Raw genomic sequence first — 21,286 nt, 5'->3', positions numbered from 1 at the left:
GCAAAGGTCCTAGCTTCAAGACTTGTGTTCGTGCCAGCGCAGGCGAATCAGTAAGACTCACCTGTAAGTTGCCTGGAAGAAACATGGATCACAACCTCCTGCCTCCAGGTTTGCCAGGTCAGACTGGTTATATGGCATAATCAATCTCCAAAGAGATGGGGAAGTGTCACGTTGTTCCTAGAGAAGCTGCCTTGTCTCAGTTTTGGCAGGCACCAGAACTAAAGCTGGGAGGGTGAAGGCTGAGCCTGGGTTATGTCTGGAGTAAAGTGAAAAGGTAGGAAAAGGTGGTGTCTGTTTGGGGATGCATCCTTTGTGCCCATTTGCGGCAGGCAGTAGGAATGCAAGTTAAAACTAACCCTGGTAACAGGAAAATTGGCAAAGGCATGTAGGCCTTTAAACTCAGTAAATGATCTGCATGTCCAGGTGTAATACAGTAAGAGAACCAGTTGTGTGCAAGAGGCCAGTAGTGTCTTTTATAGCGCTCCCCAAGCTCGACACAAGTTGCCTGCTTGTCTTGCTTAGCATTGTGTATTGCTGTCCTGGTGTCCTGGGGCACGAACTGGACAGGCTAAGGGCAGGTTGAAAGTGTCTGGTTTTTCCTGACTATGAATTGTGTGTGAAACCGTGTGCTTGTGTGGACTGTGCTTGCTCTGTCCAACTTCCAGCAGAAGAGAAAACAGAAATTATTTCTGGTTCATCAGTGGATGCTAAATATAGTTAAATGGGAAGTCTGAACCAAGATATCTGTAGGAACTGTTGTGTTTCTGTATGGCCTCTAAAAATCTTCCAATTACTAGCCATTGTTAACTGCTTTTCCTGACAGAGTGTCTCACACTGGTTATAAGAGCGTATGTATTAACACTGAATCCAGCAGTTCATGTGAAGCGTTATCAGATGCTGAGATACATGCTAGAACCCAGCAGAGATCGTAATGACCTTGACATCTTTTTGCTGTGGCTGCAAACAGGTTGGGTTGGGTTGCGCAGGCAGGCTGCTGTAAAATGTATGTGGAGGGTATTCGTCGCCTTCAATCACAATCCAAACCCGACCCCCTGAAATCGGTGATAAGAGTCCTGCTGGATCTACACCACAGTTTCTGTGTGGATGGTACTACAGGCAGCTCACTTTTGCTTTAAATAGCAGTAATTGTGTCAGTGAAGGCTGCTGCAGGCGTCGGCCATACGCAGTAATAAAAATGGCATCCAAGAGACTTGTATCTTTATGGGTTTTTTTTGAGGCACAGCAAGTGCTGAGGACTCAAGTAAGGTCCAGTTGTTTGTGTCAAGGGTTTTATTCTCTGCAGCTTTTGTTTTAAAATTGCATCAACAGACTACGTGAAACTGGCACTGCTTGCTAGTTTTGTTCTGGCCTTCGTGGAACACTGCTGAACTGTGTGCTGTTGTTGGTTCCTGAGTTGGAAGGATACTGCCACTGGCTTTTTTTTTTTCTGTTTTTTTGAGACAGCGGCAGCTACTGTCTCTACCATATTAATCGGAGGGAAAGAAATAATGAAACCCTTGCAAATTACCAAAAAAGTGTAGCTAAAAATACAAGTTCCTTTCCTGAGCTGTCATTAGTGTAATACATGGCTTTAAAAAAAATCCTCTGAACATATTACTGACGAAACTATTGTTAGCGCAGCATGTAAAATAACTTCTGGTCATGTGAAATGATGACTACCAGTCTGATCAGATCAGATATTACTTAAGGGTCTAAACAGAGCTCTGTGTTCACATCTCTGGTCTGGATTGCTGCGTGCAGAGGAATAAATCATAACACAGAGGGGTTGAGACTTTTGGTAGCACACCGTCTGACCCTTTATTGGATCCCCTGGCTGTCTGAGTTTTCCCATCTAGGGAAAAGCAAAGGCAGTGAACTTGAATTGGGTTTGACCCATCTCTGGGTTTGGCTCATGCTGTTGCGTTGGGTTCTGCTGGAGCCTAAGCTGCCTCTGGCTCTTGTGGTGGTAAAAGGCTCCACTGCAGCGCTACAGCTCGATCCGCAGTTAGGTTAGCAACGCCCACAGCTGGGACAAATACGGTCTCTCGTGGTCTGACGCTGACCAGTCTGTGCTGGGCCAGTTAGTACTAACTCCCTGCCAGCAGCCTGAACTGGCAATGGTTATCAGAGTGCTGGCAGAGAGGAGACCAGGGCTTTGTCGCTTACAGTGGCTTCTTGTGCTTCTCTTTCTCTGCTGTGAGGTAGGAATTTTTACGTGGTCTTGAGGTACCATTAATATCCTGGGAGAGCCTGGTGCAGAGTATTCCAGGAATCTTACCATACATCTAAAGGACAGCGTAACAGATAGAAGAACTTACCGAACAAGAAAAAAAAAAAAAGTGCAGCCTCTGCAGATTGTCTGTCTTGGGGGGGTGTAAGGGGAATTAAAAACAAACTTGCCTGGAGAATTATTGTTCAATTTAAAATCCCTTGCCTGTCTTGCATTCACTTAGTTGCGTGTGATTTTTAAGCTGCATTATTTGCCTTTGTGCAAAGCTTGTGCCTCTCTGCTCTGCTCACCATGCAACCCTTCCTCCCCCGCCCCCCTTTTTTTTTTACCCTCGACTCTATGGCAGTGGCTCTGGATTATGGGCACATGCAAGGAGATGCTTTCTCAGATCACTTCTCCGCAGTTTCTCCTAAGATATTATTAATGTTTCTTTCTCAAGCCTACAATTACTGTTGAAGGCCAAGTATACTACTGCTGTCTGCGTACCGTCTAAGTTGTGGCTGTAGTGTTCAGCTCTGTGTCATAACTTCCTGCCTCAATTTTCCATGTTGGTTTGGAAAGCTTTTCTAGGATGCTGTATTTAGTTAGGCATTAGGCATAGGACCGGCTGGCAGAGTGCTAATTATGTATGTTCTCTTGAGTGGCAAAGCACCGTGCCCTTCTGTGCTGTTCTATCAGCTGCTGCTGTACCCACATACCGTAGGGGGAAGCCGTCATCGTCACATTAGGTCTCCCTGTGTCACTGGTTTGTACTGTGAGGAGTAGTTGGCAGTGGGCTTTGTTACTGTGCTTTGCCCATGTCTTCCTTGTGGGATTAGGTGCACCGCTGTCCTTTTGGGATCACTAAACAAGCACCTCTTGATATCAATAGATAAAGATATTCCTAACCGGTTAAAACACTCTTGGAATAGCTTCTGTTGTGATGGGTAGCTAAGCGCGTTAGTTTTTCTTTTCAAGAAGTGCTTCTCCTTTCTGTTTGTATGCACAGTAGTTCAGTGTTTGAGCTCATCACCTGAAGCCCTGACGTAAAGAGCAAGGGCTTTGCTAGGATTTGCCTTCCTACGAACGTGTGCGTACTACCTGAGCCTGAGCAGGCAGCACAGTACAGAGTAGCCATCAGTATGATATTCTTTTTAGCAGCGCATGCTTTTTCTGCCTTGTAGACAAAGCATCTTGGTTTGCAGGAAGAAAAGGAGCTGTGATTCTGAAGACTAAGGAGAAAGACAGGAAAAGTGCAAATCCAGTCAGTGCTGGTACAGGACAAATCTTCCTGATTGGTCTGTTCTTTGGGACAAGAGCTGGCTTCTTCAGCTCTGTTTTTCTTCTTTACATCTTTCTCCTGAAAGACCAAAATACCTTAATCTCTCAACAGACATGCGCGCCCTCTGTCATACAAGCAGAGTGTACTCTTTCCTTCACCTAGGAAGATGGATTTAATCCGAGTCAAAACCCTTTCCCTTGTGTCTCAAGGACCAGCACACCCTGATGTATCTCTGCAACCTGAAATCTATCTTCAGTAGAAATTAGCAGGCTGTGCTTTAATGATTCGTGATTTATCACAGTCATTTACCCCTTCATTTCAAATGAAACCTTGTTGAAAAAGCAGCTGCAGGGCCAGGTTTATTTCACAGAGATGATGTGAAAGTGGCTAAAATCACAGTGCTGAGTGGCTCCCAAGGGGGTGATTCACTGTGTCTTGTGCAGCTGTTCAAGGATGGAGACCAGATATGCCTTGGAGGTACCTCTACCACTTGCAGCATGAAGGGGTGTTGGAAGCCTTAAAGTGGCTTACGGTCACAGCATTGAAGACCAAAGCAATTCTGCTGTTCCGGGGCCACAAATATCTGATCATGTATTGGGAAAACAGCCATGTTATTGCAGGTGGGAGTCTTACACCAAAGGTATAGCGTTTCCAAAATAACAGGAATGCACTGAATGTGAATTTCAAAGCATTTTAAGTATGTCTATATTGCAACCAGTTTATTTGTATCCCATAATGAGGTGAAGCAGCCTGCCCTGCTTCTAGGCTGTTCCTTCCATCTCTTGCTGTCTAGCGTTATGGCGAGCTGTTTCCTGGGGTCCTGGCTCGGCTCCTTTCTGCCCAGAGATGACAGCCAGGCAGAACTCTAGGGTGGCAGGGCACCAGGTAAGTCATCTTCGGTTAAGAGCACAAGAGTTAAAATGTCACTACTCACAATGTGCTAGATATGCTGAATTTTAGTAGTTGAAACATAAAAGGAATTGTGAATACATTTTTAAGTGCCTGCAGGTCTGACATTCTCCTGCCTACAGGGTTCAGATGCCGCTCTGAGTTTGGCTGGTAAAGTAATGGTCTCTTTCCTTTAGTCCAGAAAAAGCAGAATTCATGAAGGACTGTGAAAGTTCATACTCTAGCTGGAAGTTTTCTGGAGGCTTTCGAACTTGGGTCAAGATGTCCTTGGTGAAAACAAAAGAAGAAGATGGTAGTGAAACTGTTGAATTCAAACAAGAGGTAAAAAAAAAAAAAAAAAAAAGTGTTACGGGACCTTTTAGTTTTATTAAGAACTAGTTACTGCCATGGTTTAACAGAACCAGTTCTTGGGGCAGATAGCAATGTGAGTTGGAAGAAGGGGGGGGAAGTTAGGTGAAACATCAGGAGCTTTTTTTTTTTTGTTTCATTGCATCCATCACACCACGTGCCAGTGAGCAGTTTTGGCTGTACAGTTACTTGCATTCTTTCTTAACATGAAGCAGTTCAGTAGAAGTGCAACCGTCTTGATGTGCTTGGTTGTTGGTATGGTACGGAGACACACGTCAGGAAAACATCTCTAATGGGAAGGTCAGAAAATCCAGGCCTTGAATGTGTTGTAAGTGACACCTGTAGTCTGAGGTAAGGGTCCGGAGAGACCAACACAGAAATAATAACACAGCTGCATTTAGTTCAAGGTGGGGAACAGCTGGCAAAGGAATTGTCTAAATAATACTGCTTTCTAATACTGGCTGTTACTTAGATTACCACAAGGGCTGATATTAGGATGAAGAAATAAATGTGAGCCTTGTATCCTCTATAGCATTCTGATGTCTGCTTTTTGTTTGGGTTTGGGCTTTTTAGCTGTTGAGTATCCGTAGAAAAATGGAGTAACTTCTTGCATCATTTAAAACTAGAAAACAGGCAGGTGGAAGATGCAAACTTTGCTAGAGATGAAGTGAGTTTGACTTTCACTCCTGTTCTGTTTACAGTAATGGACAGGAAAATAGTTGTGTTTTGAATTTATCTTTCTCCCAGTGTTGGCTGGAGAGGAAGTGTCTCAGCGGTAGTGAGAAATGAGAATTTTAAGAGCAGTTCTTGTCCAGAGAGCATATCTGTCAGGGACTACACTTTCTTAGTCCATGGTACACTTGGAAAGAGCACTTTGTGGAGATCAAAATGAAGCAGAAACTTCAGTTCTCCTATCTTTAATTCTCACAGGGCATTAAAGTGGCAAAGCCTTAAGGGAAAAGCAAAGCTGTGACTGTGAGGTGAGTCCCCTTCTGCTCCACTTTGAGGACAGGAGGCAAACGCCAGTCACACAAGTCCCAAACTAGGGAGAGGAAAGAATGCATCAGGCAGCTGCTGCCACGTTAGCACTAACAGCAGTTGTTTGTCTGTCCTTCATCACCTACGGCTCTGTATCACTTGCGAGTTGGTACTTACCAAGTGTAGGATTTTTGAAAGTCCTTTGTGTGCCCGAGTCTAATGTGTGTCAAAGTGGAAACAAAAGGCTGACTCAGAACCACAAAAATCTGAACTTTTTGTGACTAAAGATCTGTTTAATCCAACAGTTATGGACTGATTATCTGGGTAGGCGAACACTGTGTTGGGGGTTTTGGGGTTTTTGTTTGGTTTTGGGGTTAGTTGGTTTGCTTTTAATGTTTCAGATCCCTATTAATAATACAGTAGAAGTTGAAATAACTCAGACGTAAGTTGCAGTTGCTTTGTTTGACAGTACAGCATTTGCTAGATTGCATAAGGAAGTCCATTAGCTTTTCAAATCTAAACCTGGGAGATGGCAGACCAGCAAGATGGATATAAATATTAGGTCAGATAGCACAGTCGGTTCATTTGCTAACTAGCCCTGTAGTCATGGCTTTGTCTTTTCTTCCGTTCCCAGTGCCTTAGTTTAGTTTTATGTGCTGTTTGTTTCCTGGTGTGCAGTTTTCGTGAGTGACTGGCCGGGGTGATGGTACGCTGCACTAAGTAAATGAGCTGTAGAAGCGTAGGGTAAGTCAGTCTGCAGCAAAGGTGTTTGACCAGAAAACAGGAGGTGGTTGAAGCTCCCATATACTCTGAATGGACATACATCGTGTTCTAGCTCCTGCTTCTCTGTGTTCACAGCCTAACATCTGGTCAGGGCAGGGCGTGTGGAGAAGACTAACAAATCTTGAAGTATGTGTAAATAAACTAAGGGAGGGTAGATGGGAGGTTTTTGTGGCAGGTCATCTCCCTCATACAGTGAAAAAGCTTGTAAGAAGGTGAAAGCTGATTGTTGAGGGACTTCCAGTTCAGCCTTCCTTTACCTGGAACAACTCAAAATCCAGAAAGGGCAGTTTCTTCCATCTGTCTCACGTTCCTGTCACAACCCTGAAATGAAGTTACAGTACTGCTGGATTCATTACTTCCAGTCCAGTATTAAACTAATGTAGGAAGAGCAGCAGTACTCTCTTGGGCACACACCAAGATGTAAATACTGCTTTGAGGACTGGAGAAGGGAGAGGTCCTTCCGTCACCTGCTCAGCTGTAACGCGCCACGGTGCCTTGCTGTTAGGGAACTGTCTGGCTCTTGAGCAGCTCGTGTTGTCCCCTAGCAAGCGGGGTGGGGGGCAGTGCAATCGGTGTTATTGCCTGTGTACAAACCCCTGTAGCTCCCCTCTGGGTGGGGGTGTCTGTGCTGCAAGAAAACTTAAATGTTTTTTGGAGGCCTAACGCTTTCGTGACTGTAGTTCCTAAGACTATGGTTTCATGTGGCTGTGACGTCAGTCTGGTATCCTCAGCTGTACCCTGGTGGAACTGTGCTAAAGCTCTCTGCCGCTGTCCTGGTTTTGGCTGGGATAGAGGTAACTGTCAGTGCTAGTTCAAATGGTAACCTAGTTAATGGGCAGCACCTGGGAAGTATGGTTTTAATTGTTAAGAGCTAGGCTTCTCTCCCGTTTTCATTCTGTACTTGCTGGCATCTTCTAGTTTATTCTACAACTGATTGTCCAAAAAAGAGTCTTCCTGCCACCATTGCGTAGCTCTCTGGTAAATAAAAAGTAATTTAGCATTCATTCATGAGAACTTTTCAAATGCTGTATCACTCCAAGTAAATAATTTTTGTAAATTAATTTTCCCTCCTTGAAAGGGGAAACTATATAATAAAATAAAGACCCTGGCTACCACTGTAAAAATGGTATCGCAGTGTTTTACCAAGTGAGAAATAGGGAAAAAAAACCCCAAACCAAACGAAAGAGATGGAGGAAACCTCCCTTTCCATATTTTGGGAGCCTACTGCTTCAGGTAGAGGAATACTGAATTGGAAGTCCCTCAACAGGCAGCTATTTTCACCTTCTTACAAGCCTCTTCTGTTGCACAGAAGACTCATTACTTTCTTCCGTGGTGTAACTTGCACATTTGTGGGTTTTTTTCCCTCATGTCCCCAGACCAGTGTGGTCAACTATATCGACCGGAGAACTAACCCAAGTGACCAGCTGTTTTTTGTGGTATTCGAATGGAAAGATCCTTTTATACAGACTGTTCAAGACGTGAGTAACATGCTAGTTCCTTTTTGAATCGTTGTCTGACTGTACCTGCTCATGGTTTGTGTGTGCAGATGCCTGTGCTACCTCACTCCAAGCAGAAATTCAGAGGAAGAGTGAGGTTACGTCTGAAACTTCAGCCTATGCTCCCCCTTGTATCCCGTAACGCATATTCTGCAGAGGTCAAGACCATCTGACGCCTTCCCTTGGCTTGGTGGCACCCAGCATTCTGTTTGCAGCTAGAGGTACATGTAGCTAAAAAAAAACCACGTGACCCCTGTGGTCTAGCAAAGTGTAGCTTCAGGTCAAGTCTGAACTTTTTGCTTAAATAAGTTGCTTGGCTACACTGGATTTAATGATTTTTCTTTTTTATTATTTCACAAGCAAGAAACCTAGGCTTAAATCAGAACAATAAAAATAGCCTAGTGTATTTTTTATCCATTACTAGCACAGAATTTGGTACTGCATTCAAATGCACAAAAAGCATTCCAAAATTTAGCTCGATGTGCTGCAGCCAGAGGTGATGATGTGCCAGACAAGACCATGATCAGTCCCCCGCGGTGATTAAGAGGTGTGCGCTGCAGGTACGTGCTTTAAGCACGAGCTAGATCTTGTTTCCCCAGTGTTCCAAGGGCAGGTCAGATACACTTGCCCTCCCCAGGAAAACGTGGAATGGCAAAGTGTGCAGAGACAATGTGTTTAAAATTTTGCATTTAGAATGGCCCTACCTGACAGCCAAAGTCCATTGCCGGTAAAATCCGCAGAGTTCTTGTTTTCTTGCCCAAAACCAGAGCGCGAAGGCAAACTGCGTAGGGCAGGAGGTGGTAGCTGGTTCTTGGCACTCCGGCTCTCATGTCCGTGCTGGGGCCGGGCACCCTCCTCAGTGCCAGCGCCTCCTCGGCCTTGCGAGCCTGCTCCTGTTCCTGGCTCCTCTCTGCTGGATGGGGTTCACGCCTCCGCCACCTTCCAGCCAAAACCCGCCCCCGAGCCAGTGGTCTGGGGTGCTCGTTCCCTCTTGGCGAAGAGGCTGTAGTTCACGAGCAGGGGCAGCCAGTGGCAGCTTTCAGGAGGATTAACGAACACAGAGTGCTGGTTTACGACCTTCCAGCTTGGCTGGTGACCCAGTGACACCGCGCTCGTGCTGACAGTCCGAGCTGCAGACTCGGTGGCAGGTCCCAAAGCTGTGTGTGACTTCGCTGCTGCCTAAGCCTAGCTCTGCTTGCTTCATCCGAGATCCTAGAAGTCATCCCTGTGCCTAGAGGTGCGAGGGGAATTGCAAAGCATAAATAAACTTTAACTACTGTGGAACCAAATGTAGTTAAAAATAGAAATACAAAGTACTTGCTGTAAGTCTGCAGAAACAGTTGCTGCTGTCAAAAGCTGCTTTAGCATTACCGTGCTGTCGCGTTAAAGCTTTCCAGTAGTTGTCTCTTCTAGCTTTGTCTTCTGGGAGATAGTCTTTAATGTGACTGCTTATTTTTGTTCATCTTTAAGCAATACAGTAAATTTAATCTATAATCTCTAAAATTAGCCATTTAACTGTCTCTCTGAAGTCTTCGATAATTCAGTGCCCTGAATTAGTTTAAAAGGAATTTAGCAGCAAATCAGAAAACCATGGTGCAAGGCAGATGTGTGGAGAAGGCACTGCAGGCAGCCCTGGCAGCGTCAAGGAAAATGCTGCAAAACAGTTTGAAAAATTGAATTGTTTGTTATCGAATAGGTATCATACATGATGAGTCAGATAAGGGAAATAATATTTTTAATCTCTTTCAGATTATCACAGCAAATCCCTGGAACATGATTGCTCTTCTTTGTGGTATCTTTTTGGCTCTCTTTAAGGCCGCAGACTTTGCTAAGTTAAGTGTTAAGTGGATGATCAAAATCCGCAAGAGACATCTGAAGAGGAGTCGTCAAGTAATGAACCACATAAACTGAGACTAAGACTGCCATTTATTCATAGCAGAAGGGATAGAAAATAACTGGATTAAACTTCAATCAGCAATTAAAAGATGCAAAACAGGTATGTTTTCTTCCAGAAAAATGATGGCTGGAGAACAGCTTAGTGAACTGGCTTTTGAACTTCAGAAAGGAGCTAACTCTAGGACAGGTCTAACAAACTCATGCTTTTCTATTCCACATTTAACAAGCTTACCTCTATATGGGGGGAGCAGGGGGAAGGGAGAGAATTCACTCGTGTTCAGAAAGTGAACTTCGTAGTAGTCAAGGTCTAAAAAAACAGACAGTGTTTGACTGCATCTCGGAACAGGAAACCATTTAACTTCTGCATGAGCCCTGACCTGCATCTGCTACTCTGAACAGTTACTTCCTTGACTGTGTTTAGCAGACAGTAAAGCACTCAACAAAACAGTCCGGCCTCCCCTCTCCGAAGTATGTGTTAAAACAAAATACACTGGAATTCTAGTATATGTCATTGTTGATTTAAAGTATAGTGACTTTAATATTAAAAAAACTCTTCAAATAAGATATTGTGTATGTTCTTTGACGCTGCCTACTCTCAGATTCAGGTGGAGCTTTACAGGAGGTAGTCCAGGCAGGAGTATTTCTGCAAGAGGATACAGTGAAAACCAAAAATCCATACCTGGGCATCCGAGCTGGTAATAGATTTTAAACTCTGTCTTGGGCTGTTGCTCATGTCTCTTTCCCCCAGTCTTTGCTAAGGAAGTGACAAACAGTCTTTCATCAGCCTGGCATTTAAATGGGATTCTCTGTTCTACAGAGAGTGCGCACTAACTCTGCTGGGGTGGCACAGTCATCGTCTTCCTTATAAGCCCCTTATTAGCCTAGATGCCCGACTCTGACTTGTGGAGCCTACAGGGCAGCGGCACACCACCGTGTGCTTGCTCTGAAGGCGTTGCTGCAGGGAAAGGAGCGTACCAAGTCACATTTTGCTTCTTCCATCCTGTACTAACAGAGTATTAATGTAATAGTAAGCATATCAAAAGTACCCCTTCGTTGGTTTTTTGCCTTCCAAGGAAGCACTTCAGAACAAAATCTACTACTTTCAGCTGATTTCCTGAGCAAGTCAAGGCACTGCATGGACCAAACAGCCTTAAACAAGGGAGGAACAACTTGCTGTAGTAAGAAAACCAAAAAAGCAGCCCTGGCCGCAGGCATGCAGGCAGCATACAGCTGCTCCCGTGTCCAGCCAGGGGGGAGGGCAGGAGGTCACAGCTTACCAGTCACTTGTGGTTACTGCTCCTGCCTCTTCCCCAGGCCGTGCTGCTGCTTCAGACGGTTCCTCATCTGAGCAGTGCAGCCCCAGCTAGCCTGATCACGCTCTTCTGGGAAAAAAATGTTCAGCTGCAGGAACAGGCGGTGTTCAGTCAGCACTTCGTGTTCAGTATCTTGCAGTGATGACTTGAACAAGGTGAGCAGGGCCAGGACTGTACCAGCCTCAGGTGCGGTAGGGTAGCGCAGCACAAAGGCAATGGGATTAAACCAGAGGGGAGTAGCAGCACCTGCACTGTTGAAGCAAACACTGTGACAGCTACTTCATCCCTAGGTGCTGGTAGGGGGGGGAAGGGGACAGAGCTCCAGGAGGGGGAATAAAACCTCCTATGCTTAGACCATCTGTGTCAAGAAAACCCCTGTTGGTGTTGCTACATCAGAGCCTATGCTGTAGGAAAGCACTGCACCGACCTCCCTGACCAGCTTGTGTTCCTTTGCTTTCCCAAACACGCTGCTGAGGGCCTGTGCTACGGGTCAGACAGACAGCTGAGCTTGCCCGGCTCCTCACTGTCAAAGAAACACCAAGTGTTCCTGTAACAAATACTATTACAGCAGCTATTTCTTGGATTTTACAAAAATGTTTAGAAACAATTTGATCAGGTATTGATGCATCCCACTGCCTTTTCTGTTCTTTGTTTGCTAATGAGGTCAGAGAAGCCCCAGCCACGCGGTGACTAGGACATATGGTTAAATAAAGGATGAGCCCCTTTCTGCAGTATTTTTCTGTACTTTTAAAAAATAAATTCCCATAGTAGTAAAGTTCAGTCACTACATCTCAGCTATCAAGATTTTCTGTTTTATAAGGAAATGTTACTGGAACAGGCCAGCTGATTCCAGCCAAGAAACCTTTCTTTTATATACCTACTTATAGGAGTTATTCTATTAGCAAGCGTTACACACTTTGAAACGGCCTCTTACAAGCTACTCTATTTTTGTTATTTACTTTTGATGTCCGTATTTGTAAAATTTTGAACAATATATAACAATTAAAAAATGCCAGTAGCTGTTGTTTGTACTACTGCAAGATAAGTTAAGATTCCCCGTGTTTGTATGAACTTCTTTTAGACTGCAGGACAGCTGAAGATACTTCACATCTCAACTTCAGGGTTTTATTCTATGGAAAAAAAGGCACTGAAGTACTAAACTGAGGTAAACTCTGTCCACAGGACAGTTATCTCCTGCCCTGAGCTGGTAAAGTGCACCCTTGCAGGCCCCAGGGTGTTTAACATCTGGCTTCAGGATTTCAAAGCAGCACCATGAAAAGTAAAGGATTTGTTCCCCCCCCCAAATTTTGGGTAGCCACCCACCACGACAGAGTCTACAGCTGATTATATAGTCTTTTTATATAAACACTGACATGCAGAAAATAGCAACTAACTAGTTTTGATCACACATGACTATGGGAAGTATAAACCTCTTTAGGCAGCATTATTCCTGTTTTCCGTGGAACACAACTACTTAAGAGACAAAAATGAAGTTAACGATAGAAGTGTAGCAAAGTCAACTCGCAAAGTGCAGTAGCTTTTTCCCCTGAAAACTGAGTAACGTCAGTAAACCAGCCAAGCAGTGGGTAGGAACAGCCCAGGACACCTGCCTCAGCTGTCCTCACCACCACCACCACCGCAGAGCGGGACAAAGCCATCCACCCTACTCACCAAAACAGAACCCCAGCAGCCTGTGCCTCAGCCACATCGGCCACTCAGCAAAAAGCCACAGGTTACTCGGGGATTTGTGCAGTTAGCAGGTTGTTCGTAGAAGCCATTCTAATCCTCCTGGTCTTTATAAACACAAAGATGTGATATACAGCACTAAATACAAACATAAAGACTTTATTGAATGCTGCTCAATTCCCCAAAGATCTTTCATTACAAAAGTTCTCCACACAACTGCAATTAAAGAGACTGGAATGGTACTCTGATAAAAGATGTGAAAAATACTTGATCAAGCAAACAGACAAGACTTCTATTGTCAGCTTTCCACCTTTAAGAAGCAGGCTGCATTGTCTTTAAAGAAAACAAGGAACTATTTACTGACATCCTTTCCTCCTTACTTAAAAAAACAACAGCGCTATTTTGGTCTCATTTTTCAGTCCATGAGATGCTAAAACTAATGCAAAAACATCCAGGATAGTCTCTCGGAGACCTGCACTACTCTGCAGGGAGTCCTTGGGCTGCTGAGGAGCATCATTGATGGGCTCTCCAGAGGAAGCTCCATCCTCAGCTGTAGCAGGAGGAAATCTCTACCTAGCCCAGGGCCAAGAGGCAGCGAGAATGGGGTAGAGGCACTCGCCACACGGTGGGTCAGACACATGGACCACCCCAACCTGTTCAAGCTGACTTTCTCTCCCTCCTTTGCCTCATTCTAATGTAAGCATTAACAAATCTAAATCTGAATCCAATCAGGAATTCAAGGACAGCACCGTATCCCAGTTCCTTTCAGTGCTGTAAGGGGCACATACTGAGTATCTCAAGTTACGGGTAACGTACCTTGGTTTTATTTGAGAAAATACAGCACAACTAGAAGCCTTTTCTATCATCTTAACCAAAGTATGCATCGATGTGAAAAGCACATATAAAACAAGGAAAAAAGTGTACATAGCAAACTATACCACCTATGTGCAACACAATCAAAAATTCAAGTCATAATTCTCACCACTCCCGTAATTATTTCACTCATTAAGGATAATTCAGTTCTATGAAACATTGGAAGTGACAGTATCAATAATTAGACAAATTTACAATATGCTGTGGTAATGACATCACTTAACTGCTGTATTTAAATTCAAACCTTTACATTTGCCGGAGAAAAAAATTGGCTGTTTCTGTTATACTGATGAGGTTTCTTTTGCAAATCATTATATATTTCAAAAGGGTACAAAAAAGTATGTCTGCCGAGTACAGGTGGTCATTTCTTTTATTTGGCACTTGTATTGTGTGCATTTAGCACATTGTGAGTGCTGTTCTGCTTTTCTGCCATAGCCTTCTTAAGCTTTAACTCCTCTAGCTTTCTCCACAACTCTTCACGTTCCAATTCTTTCTTTTTCTCTCTGTAGAAAAGAGTGAAGTATCAATTTCAGATGTGTTTTAAGCACAATGTGGAGACTCAGTTACTTAACAACCATGATTTACATCGAGTAATTCCTCTTTTAAGTTTTTCTCCAAAGCTAGTTACAGAGGCAGGTAGTTTCCTCTGTTAAAAAACGAGCATACAAATTGGGAATGGTTAGTGGTAAAACTGTAACTTTGCTCCAGCAAACTCAGACAATGGCTGCAGCGTGGCTTTGCACAGATGACTGCAAGTCTAAGGAGGCTCTTTATCACATGCAGACACATCAAGGCAACTAAGCATCTTTGGGGGAGAAAAGCACAACGACTGAGAGGAGACTTGGCACGTGGTCTCAGCTGGCCTGGGAGAACCTACGCCTGCCTCCCTTATCCCACCTGTACTGCTCAGTAGGTTAGAATGAGAGAGGTTTTAGCTGAGCTGTGAAGTGTTCTCCAGCTCAGCTCTCTTCACACAACACGCCCTGAAGCAGCGGTCAGCACCAGGAGGCCCTTCATGGCAGCAGCTGATCCTGGTTTTACCACACAGGAGAGGGCGAGCTGCCTGCCCAGGCAGGATGGATGGGAGCTGGGGCCTTCCTGCCCCCTCCCCGGGCTCCCGCTCCCACCACACCACAGACACACACCTGGGCAGGTGGCTCCGCTCAAGTGACACCCAGCAGCAAGTATCTGATGAGCAGTTCCACCAGAGAACCCCACAGCCACAATTAAGTTTTGTTTCTTTTCAGCTGGTACATTTTGGGTATGTATTCATCAACATGCATTTGGGGGAAGAATCAGTACCTTTGCCTTTCTGCTTTATACGAGCTTGTAAGTTCATCAAAAAGCTTGCCATTCATTTCCATCAGGGTTTTCAGCACGTTATATACCAGTGCCACAATAGTGCTAGAAAAGAAAGAACACAACCATTAGAATTAAGACACAACATTAATTTCAGTGAACAAGCGTTCATTCTCTTTTTTTGGACTCTGAGCTTAATCAAGATACAACTGTAAGGCCAGTGAGTTTGACACAAAATCCTTTACTATAATTTCCTCTGTGAATTAATAAAAACCGTATCTAAACATTTTTTGAAATGGCTCTTTAACCATAAATTCCTGACTTTTGTAATGGCATAGGATATAATTATTAGTACTGTGGCTGTACTATAAAGCCATTCAATTACGTTAACGTTTAACAAACGTGAGTTTTAAACAACAATTTTGTAATACTTGAGTAATGAAATACGGGAGTCCAGAAAAATAAAACTTCTGGCTAACAGCTTCAAGCCAGGGCAGAAGAATGCAGCAGAGGAACCACAGGTGCATGGTTTAATACAGCTACTAAAAGCTCTACCAGAACGTTTTTGGGCAGCAGGTAGCGTTGCTGCATGTGCCCCGTTAGAGAACATCAGGTGATGGTTTCCGGTACCTTCGTTTCTTTAGGAAACTGAAGAGCTTGAGCAACACTAGCTGTGTCTTACATGGCTGGCTCTGTTTCTACATTAGGCACCGCTATTCTTTTTGTGAAAGCATTCCTATTTCAGTAAGTTAACTTATACATTGTAGCGTTTATCTCCTTTAAACACACTCTTCATAATTATATGAAGAAATGCAAAAACAGCAATCAAATGAAACATTAAGAAAGTGCCTATCATGAAGCTGATGACTAATCAAAAAAGTAGGTAAACTGTCTTTGCCCTCACTAGCAGTTCACCTTCACAAAGCAGTACTGGTTGTAAGGCTGCAGAGCAGGGGTGCCATGCAGTCTTGTGACCTTGGAAAAGGAGGGAAAGAAAAAAAAAATCTTAAGGTGGTAACAGAAGGGCCAGGTTTGCCTTTTCAGTACGCTCTGTTCTGGCCCTAGGAAACCTCCCAGCTATTCAGAGGGCTTACGCTCAAACTGCACAGTACCCGCAGCCTGTCTGCACACTTTCTTCTTTTGAACAGTGGCTTTCACGTGGTTTGAAGACAAAAGCTTATTCAGGGTTTTGGTTTTCCAAGAGGAAAAGCTTGATTTTGAGCAAGTTAAGTCTGGGTCGGACAGCCAGATGGATGTAAGTGCGTCTGCCCTCCAAAGCAGATTAAAACCAAAGGGTCAGACTTTCTTCCCCAAACTTCCTTGCCCTCAAGGTATACAATTATCCTGTGTCTTTCACTTCATAAAGAGCAACTTCTGCCTGCAGCTAGGGAAAGAGCAACATCCTTCAGATTTGTTGAGGTCCCAAGTATATTAATGCTCCAAGAACTAGTTCTCCAAAATTTATATTGTCTTAGCTGATACATTTGCAACTAGAAACACCACCTAGATAAAGTAATTTCAGAGCCTCTAAGAGCTTGAAACGGGACATCTGATGCACTTCAGAGTTGTGGGAGGCTCCTGCCTACCCTGGCTTTTGCCTCTACAAGCTTTACATTCTGCAGATAGACTTGCAACTCAGTTTGAGATGCTGGACACAAGCAAATTCTGCAATAACTACTTATGAAGACACTGACAGAATTTTGTTCATCTAAAGTAGTAAAGGACAGCAAAGCATAAGTACAGCAAAAGCATCCCCTGGAAATTGTTTTGGTCTCAGTAGCATCAATTTGGATTTTTAACGCACGCACAGGATCAAACGTGATTACAGTATGAAGACCATCATGCAGTTTCCTCATACTTTTTCAATAAATTCCAGGTCTCAATCATAACAATGCAGAGCAGTGAAAGCATGATGCAGCTTAAAACTATGTCAATTTTAGCACCCTTAAATCAGATTAAAACAATGAAATTAAGTAAAAATGAAGTCACATTTACAAACTTACAATCCAGGCTTGAAACCATGGACAATTTATTTATGGTACTATAGATAAAGTTAAACATTACATACGGATTCCAGTGTTCTTTGGAGATCTTGTATAAACTGGCAAACATGATTGGTAGAATTTTATCAATGTTCTCCTCAATCAGGCTAAGAATATATTCATTATTCCAGAAATACAAAGCTCTTTCTGCAACCTGAAACACAACGTTTAGGGGTCAGCAGCCAAAGAATTACTACGAATTTTTTTAACATTGGTGGTGGTTTTCTTTAATATTCTTACCTGAAAATGTGAACTTGATACACACTTGGATATTTGCTTAAATAAAGGCTCTTCTATTTTTTTGAATTGTGTTGGTTCTATTACATCTAAGATTTCTTCAATTTCACCTAAAAACATGACCTGTTTGTGTAAAAGAAATATATCAAAAAGTATGAGAATGTTTTATATCGCCACTGTAAACAAACGAGACACAGCTTATACATTAGTCATGAATCCCACAAAGAACACTGTATGTCATTACATTGCATTAGACATCCACATTTTTTTGCAGCCTGGAAGAAGTCAGGGAGTTTTGGATTTCTTCTTTTGTGTAACTGCTCTAAACACTTCACAGAACTGCTCCTGCAGAATATGGTTTTTTACTGTTAAGAAGAATGCTAGAGCTTTTTAATTCTTCAGGAATGGCTGCAGCAATTACCATTATGCAAGATCTCCAAAGTAGCTTTTGAAGTGATAAACAGTTAACTCCCGTTTTAAATTACAACCAGCAGAACACTGGGTAGGTGGCAGAGAAAAATTTACCACCACTCACAAATGGGGTCAACAGTATTAAAGGGACCCCACTTTTAAAGAGCTGTCGGGTGGGATCTGGGGGCATAAATCAAACTCCTGATTTTTAAACTCTTTTTAACTACATCAAAGAAACCAGAAAAAAAAAAGAATTTTCCAAGCCATTTAAAGTTATTTTTATACTTTGGAAAAAGAACGTATGTATGCTTTACCAGGCGCAGATGCTGAGCTTGTGTCACACTGTAGATAACTACCTCCAGCCTGGCCTATACTAAAATACTTTTCACCTCAGAAAATAGTGTTTCTATACAGTACCTTAATTGAATACAACTTTCAATATGGTTTTAACATAGTAATGCCGTAGGAAGAACAGACATACAAAACGACTGCACTGAGTTGCACCACAAAGATGAGCGCCCCAAGAAGCTTGAACTGCAAGTTTTTTGCAAGATCTCTTGAACAGCACAGCTGAGGTACAGCACGTGAACCTGCCACACCACATGTCACATCACAGCAGACATCAAAAACAGACAAGACCAACCTCTTTCTGACTGCAAGTTTTTGGCCAAAATTTGAGCAGTCCTCTGATTACCTATATTGAAAACACAAACAAATTAAAGCAGAACAAGTTTCTATTACATATTTGATAAGACTAAAAAAGTACTAGTTTTGCTTTTCTTTATCCAGAGGTTCAATGAAAACTGAATACAGCTAAATGTAGTTCCACTGAAAATAAACTGTGCTGTCTCATTTAAATACTTATCTTGTTTAGGTCAGCAGAATAATTTAGACCCTCACAAGTCTTTGCTTACTGTTCACACTCCGCTCCCATCCCAGTACATGGATGAATTGATAGGATGCTGATAACAATTTGATTTTGTAGCTAGATTTCCCAGAATATGTCTTTCTACTTATCCACACTTCGGGGAGCACCTGTCTCAGCATCAAGGTTTGAAGCCTGAAAGCAAGCGATACAGGCTGACTGCACAAATGGCTGTACAGGGGAGCCGTGGCCTCTACCACTTTCTCTTAAATTCTAGAATTTGAAATGTCAAAGACTGGAAACTTAAAAAGAAAAATGAAGGGAAAATATATTCCAGTATCTACATTGGAAACTGCCTTACACAAGGACTGGGGAAAAAAAACCTTCAGGAAGCTTAATTAGAAAGTATGCTCCTCAGGAGGAAAGGGGGGAACACAACAAACAAAGGCTGGAGGCCTGTTTCCTAGAAACAAACATCTGACATGGCATCTAAATTACAAAATTAATGCTGGCTAAAAAAAAAAAAAAAGCTGTAACTATGTTTTAGAAGCAAAAACATTCTCCAAGCCTTGTAACTTTCATTTTGAGGAAAGGACCTCTATTTTTATGAAAAAAAAGCACCTAACTGATCACACCCAACTGCAGAACTTAGTCAACTATTTGAACAGAATAGTTCTATTCAACTTCCATGTTTGGTTTCTGCCATGTTATTTTTTCCCCCCCAGCTTCCCAACTGTCTTATTCACAACTATGTGTACTATCAGAAGTGACTTTCCAAAGAAAAAGTTAATATGATTTTAAGTGCCCACAAGTCTGTATCCTAGGATACTCACATATCCTGCCACTACAAAACTGAACGTCACTTCAAATGACACTGAGCAAATGCAGAAACCTCAGGCAGCTGGTAAAGGCCTATGCTCAAATCTATGGAAACAAAGCAGGTTACAAGGGAAGAACAGATTCCTTACCGCGCCTTGTCCGTACAGTTCTGCCGAGCAGGCTGAAATACCAACACCAGCACCTGACACCTGCTGAAGGAGCAGGGCCCTGGCCAGCTTTGTCGCCTGGCCCGCAGAGGCTGAGCTCCCTCCCCAAACTGCTCGGCTGCTGCTGACCTGGCCTCCTTGCTGCCTCCGCGGACAGAGAAGAGGAGCTGGGGCAGATGGCACAGTGAGGGGGGAGGAGAAACTTTGTGCTCCTCCATTTCACTGCAATTACCTGACCTGGCAGTCCTTTGCACCCTTGCTTCTCTCCACTATCAATGAGTCAAACTTGCGTTAAATAATTACACTTGCTTCTCTAGATTCATAATTTAGTCTGTGTAAGTACACTTTAAATCTAGGGCCATTTTCTGTTAATTAGCTCATGACTAACTCCGTTATGTACTGTTGAGATTTTGTATTTTGAAAGAACAAACCAAATGTTTAGAGGTGCAATAGCTTACGCTGCCGACACCTTCCCTTCCCCCAGAACAATGCAAGTAAGCAAAAAAATTTCAGACAGGCACATTTGCTGAAGAAAAGCTGTGAGAACCTAGCACACACCCCTAACTGGGGCATGCATTTGGTGGTCTTGAAAACATAAAACTGATTCAGCTGGAAGAGTCCAACTTCCAGCACTTGTAAGGGTGCTGAGTACATTACACGTTCTCAACTTGATAAAGAAATAATCTGTTCTAACAGTGCAGACCTCAACAAGATACCTATTCTTTGCTCCTCAGAAAGAATATCAGTTTCCATCTTGTCTGTGCTTTCATATGAAAGAGCTGATACATGTACATTGATGTGCAAAGATTTTATTCAAAGAAATACTCAACATGAAGCAGATCTGAAATCTTGCTGCTTTTACTATACGAAACACTTAAGATAAATCCAAGCTACAAAATTCCCATACTTACTACATACTGACTTACAACAGCAGGTAGCTGCTAGAAAACTTATCTTGCATACAAGGACTGCATTTTTAGCCTGATTTCTTCAATGTAAAGGCCACTGCACTTAGCAGGGTTAGGTAACAAACCCTTCTTGTCAGCTCTGCAAACATCACAGGACTGACCTAAGGCAGACTACCATAGTTACAAGAGCTCAGATTGAATGTCCTCTAAATTGACCCTGAGTGACAATTCCTGCCAGAAAAATAACAGTAAGGTACTCGTGAAGAGCGCCTTCTGATGGAGTTCTTAAAATATTACTTGACCTAAAGCCAAAAAAAAATTTCAAATGCTATCTCATCAGTTGCCCCAAACTTTAACATTTATTTTTCAAGCGTCTCAGAAAGTTTCTTAAAGCTTCACTTCTTACTTTTTACTCCTTTATAAAGCAAATTTTACCATACGCTCAGAGTAATGACCAAAGCACGTACAGGCAATGACTCTGCACTGAGTTCTTCTACCTTCTCCATTCCGAATTCATCTTTACTGATGACGAGACAACCAGAACTGTATATACTATAGTCCAGATGAAGTCTCGGAATTGCACTATGTCACTCCCACTTCAAAAACCCTGCCTTCTTTACTTCAAAGTTTGGGTTTGGATCCAGCATCATAGTTCTGTAAATTCATATCCGGAAGTTCTAACTTTGTCATGTTGTTACTTCACTCAATCACTTGCAGGGCTCTATGCAACATTACACGTTTTCTGTTCACTTGTCAGCTTTAACT

General features: G+C 43.0%; 2 protein-coding genes across 6 annotated transcripts in view; one reads left to right on the top strand and one right to left on the bottom strand.

Annotated features, from left to right (window-relative positions):
* PACC1 (proton activated chloride channel 1) overlaps window positions 1-21,286 on the top strand; it is a 45,365-nt gene that overhangs the window by 11,441 nt on the left and 12,638 nt on the right. For 2 of the 5 annotated variants that reach the window (XM_037405795.1, XM_037405798.1), the window contains exons 6-9: window positions 4,577-4,721; window positions 7,886-7,987; window positions 9,755-9,797; window positions 10,501-10,596. In XM_037405795.1, coding sequence (XP_037261692.1) covers window positions 4,577-4,721; window positions 7,886-7,987; window positions 9,755-9,797; window positions 10,501-10,596 — 386 coding nt within the window. Of the gene's footprint in view, window positions 1-4,576; window positions 4,722-7,885; window positions 7,988-9,754; window positions 10,466-10,500; window positions 10,597-21,286 lie in introns of those variants that run through there. The other 3 variants (XM_037405796.1, XM_037405800.1, XM_037405799.1) reach the window with 2 other exon arrangements.
* PPP2R5A (protein phosphatase 2 regulatory subunit B'alpha) overlaps window positions 13,044-21,286 on the bottom strand; it is a 44,525-nt gene continuing 36,282 nt past the window's right edge. The window contains exons 9-13 of the mRNA XM_037405794.1: window positions 18,406-18,456; window positions 17,355-17,474; window positions 17,141-17,268; window positions 15,076-15,177; window positions 13,044-14,276 (exon numbers count right to left, since the gene is read on the bottom strand). Of these exons, the coding sequence (XP_037261691.1) occupies window positions 14,144-14,276; window positions 15,076-15,177; window positions 17,141-17,268; window positions 17,355-17,474; window positions 18,406-18,456 (534 nt within the window). The 3' untranslated portion in view covers window positions 13,044-14,143. The remainder of the gene's footprint in view (window positions 14,277-15,075; window positions 15,178-17,140; window positions 17,269-17,354; window positions 17,475-18,405; window positions 18,457-21,286) is intronic.

This window comes from Falco rusticolus, chromosome 12 (assembly GCF_015220075.1).
Source record: "Falco rusticolus isolate bFalRus1 chromosome 12, bFalRus1.pri, whole genome shotgun sequence".
NCBI lineage: Eukaryota > Metazoa > Chordata > Aves > Falconiformes > Falconidae > Falco > Falco rusticolus.
The sequence above is the reverse complement of the archived record's forward strand: the minus strand, read 5'-3'. Positions and strand labels throughout refer to the sequence as shown.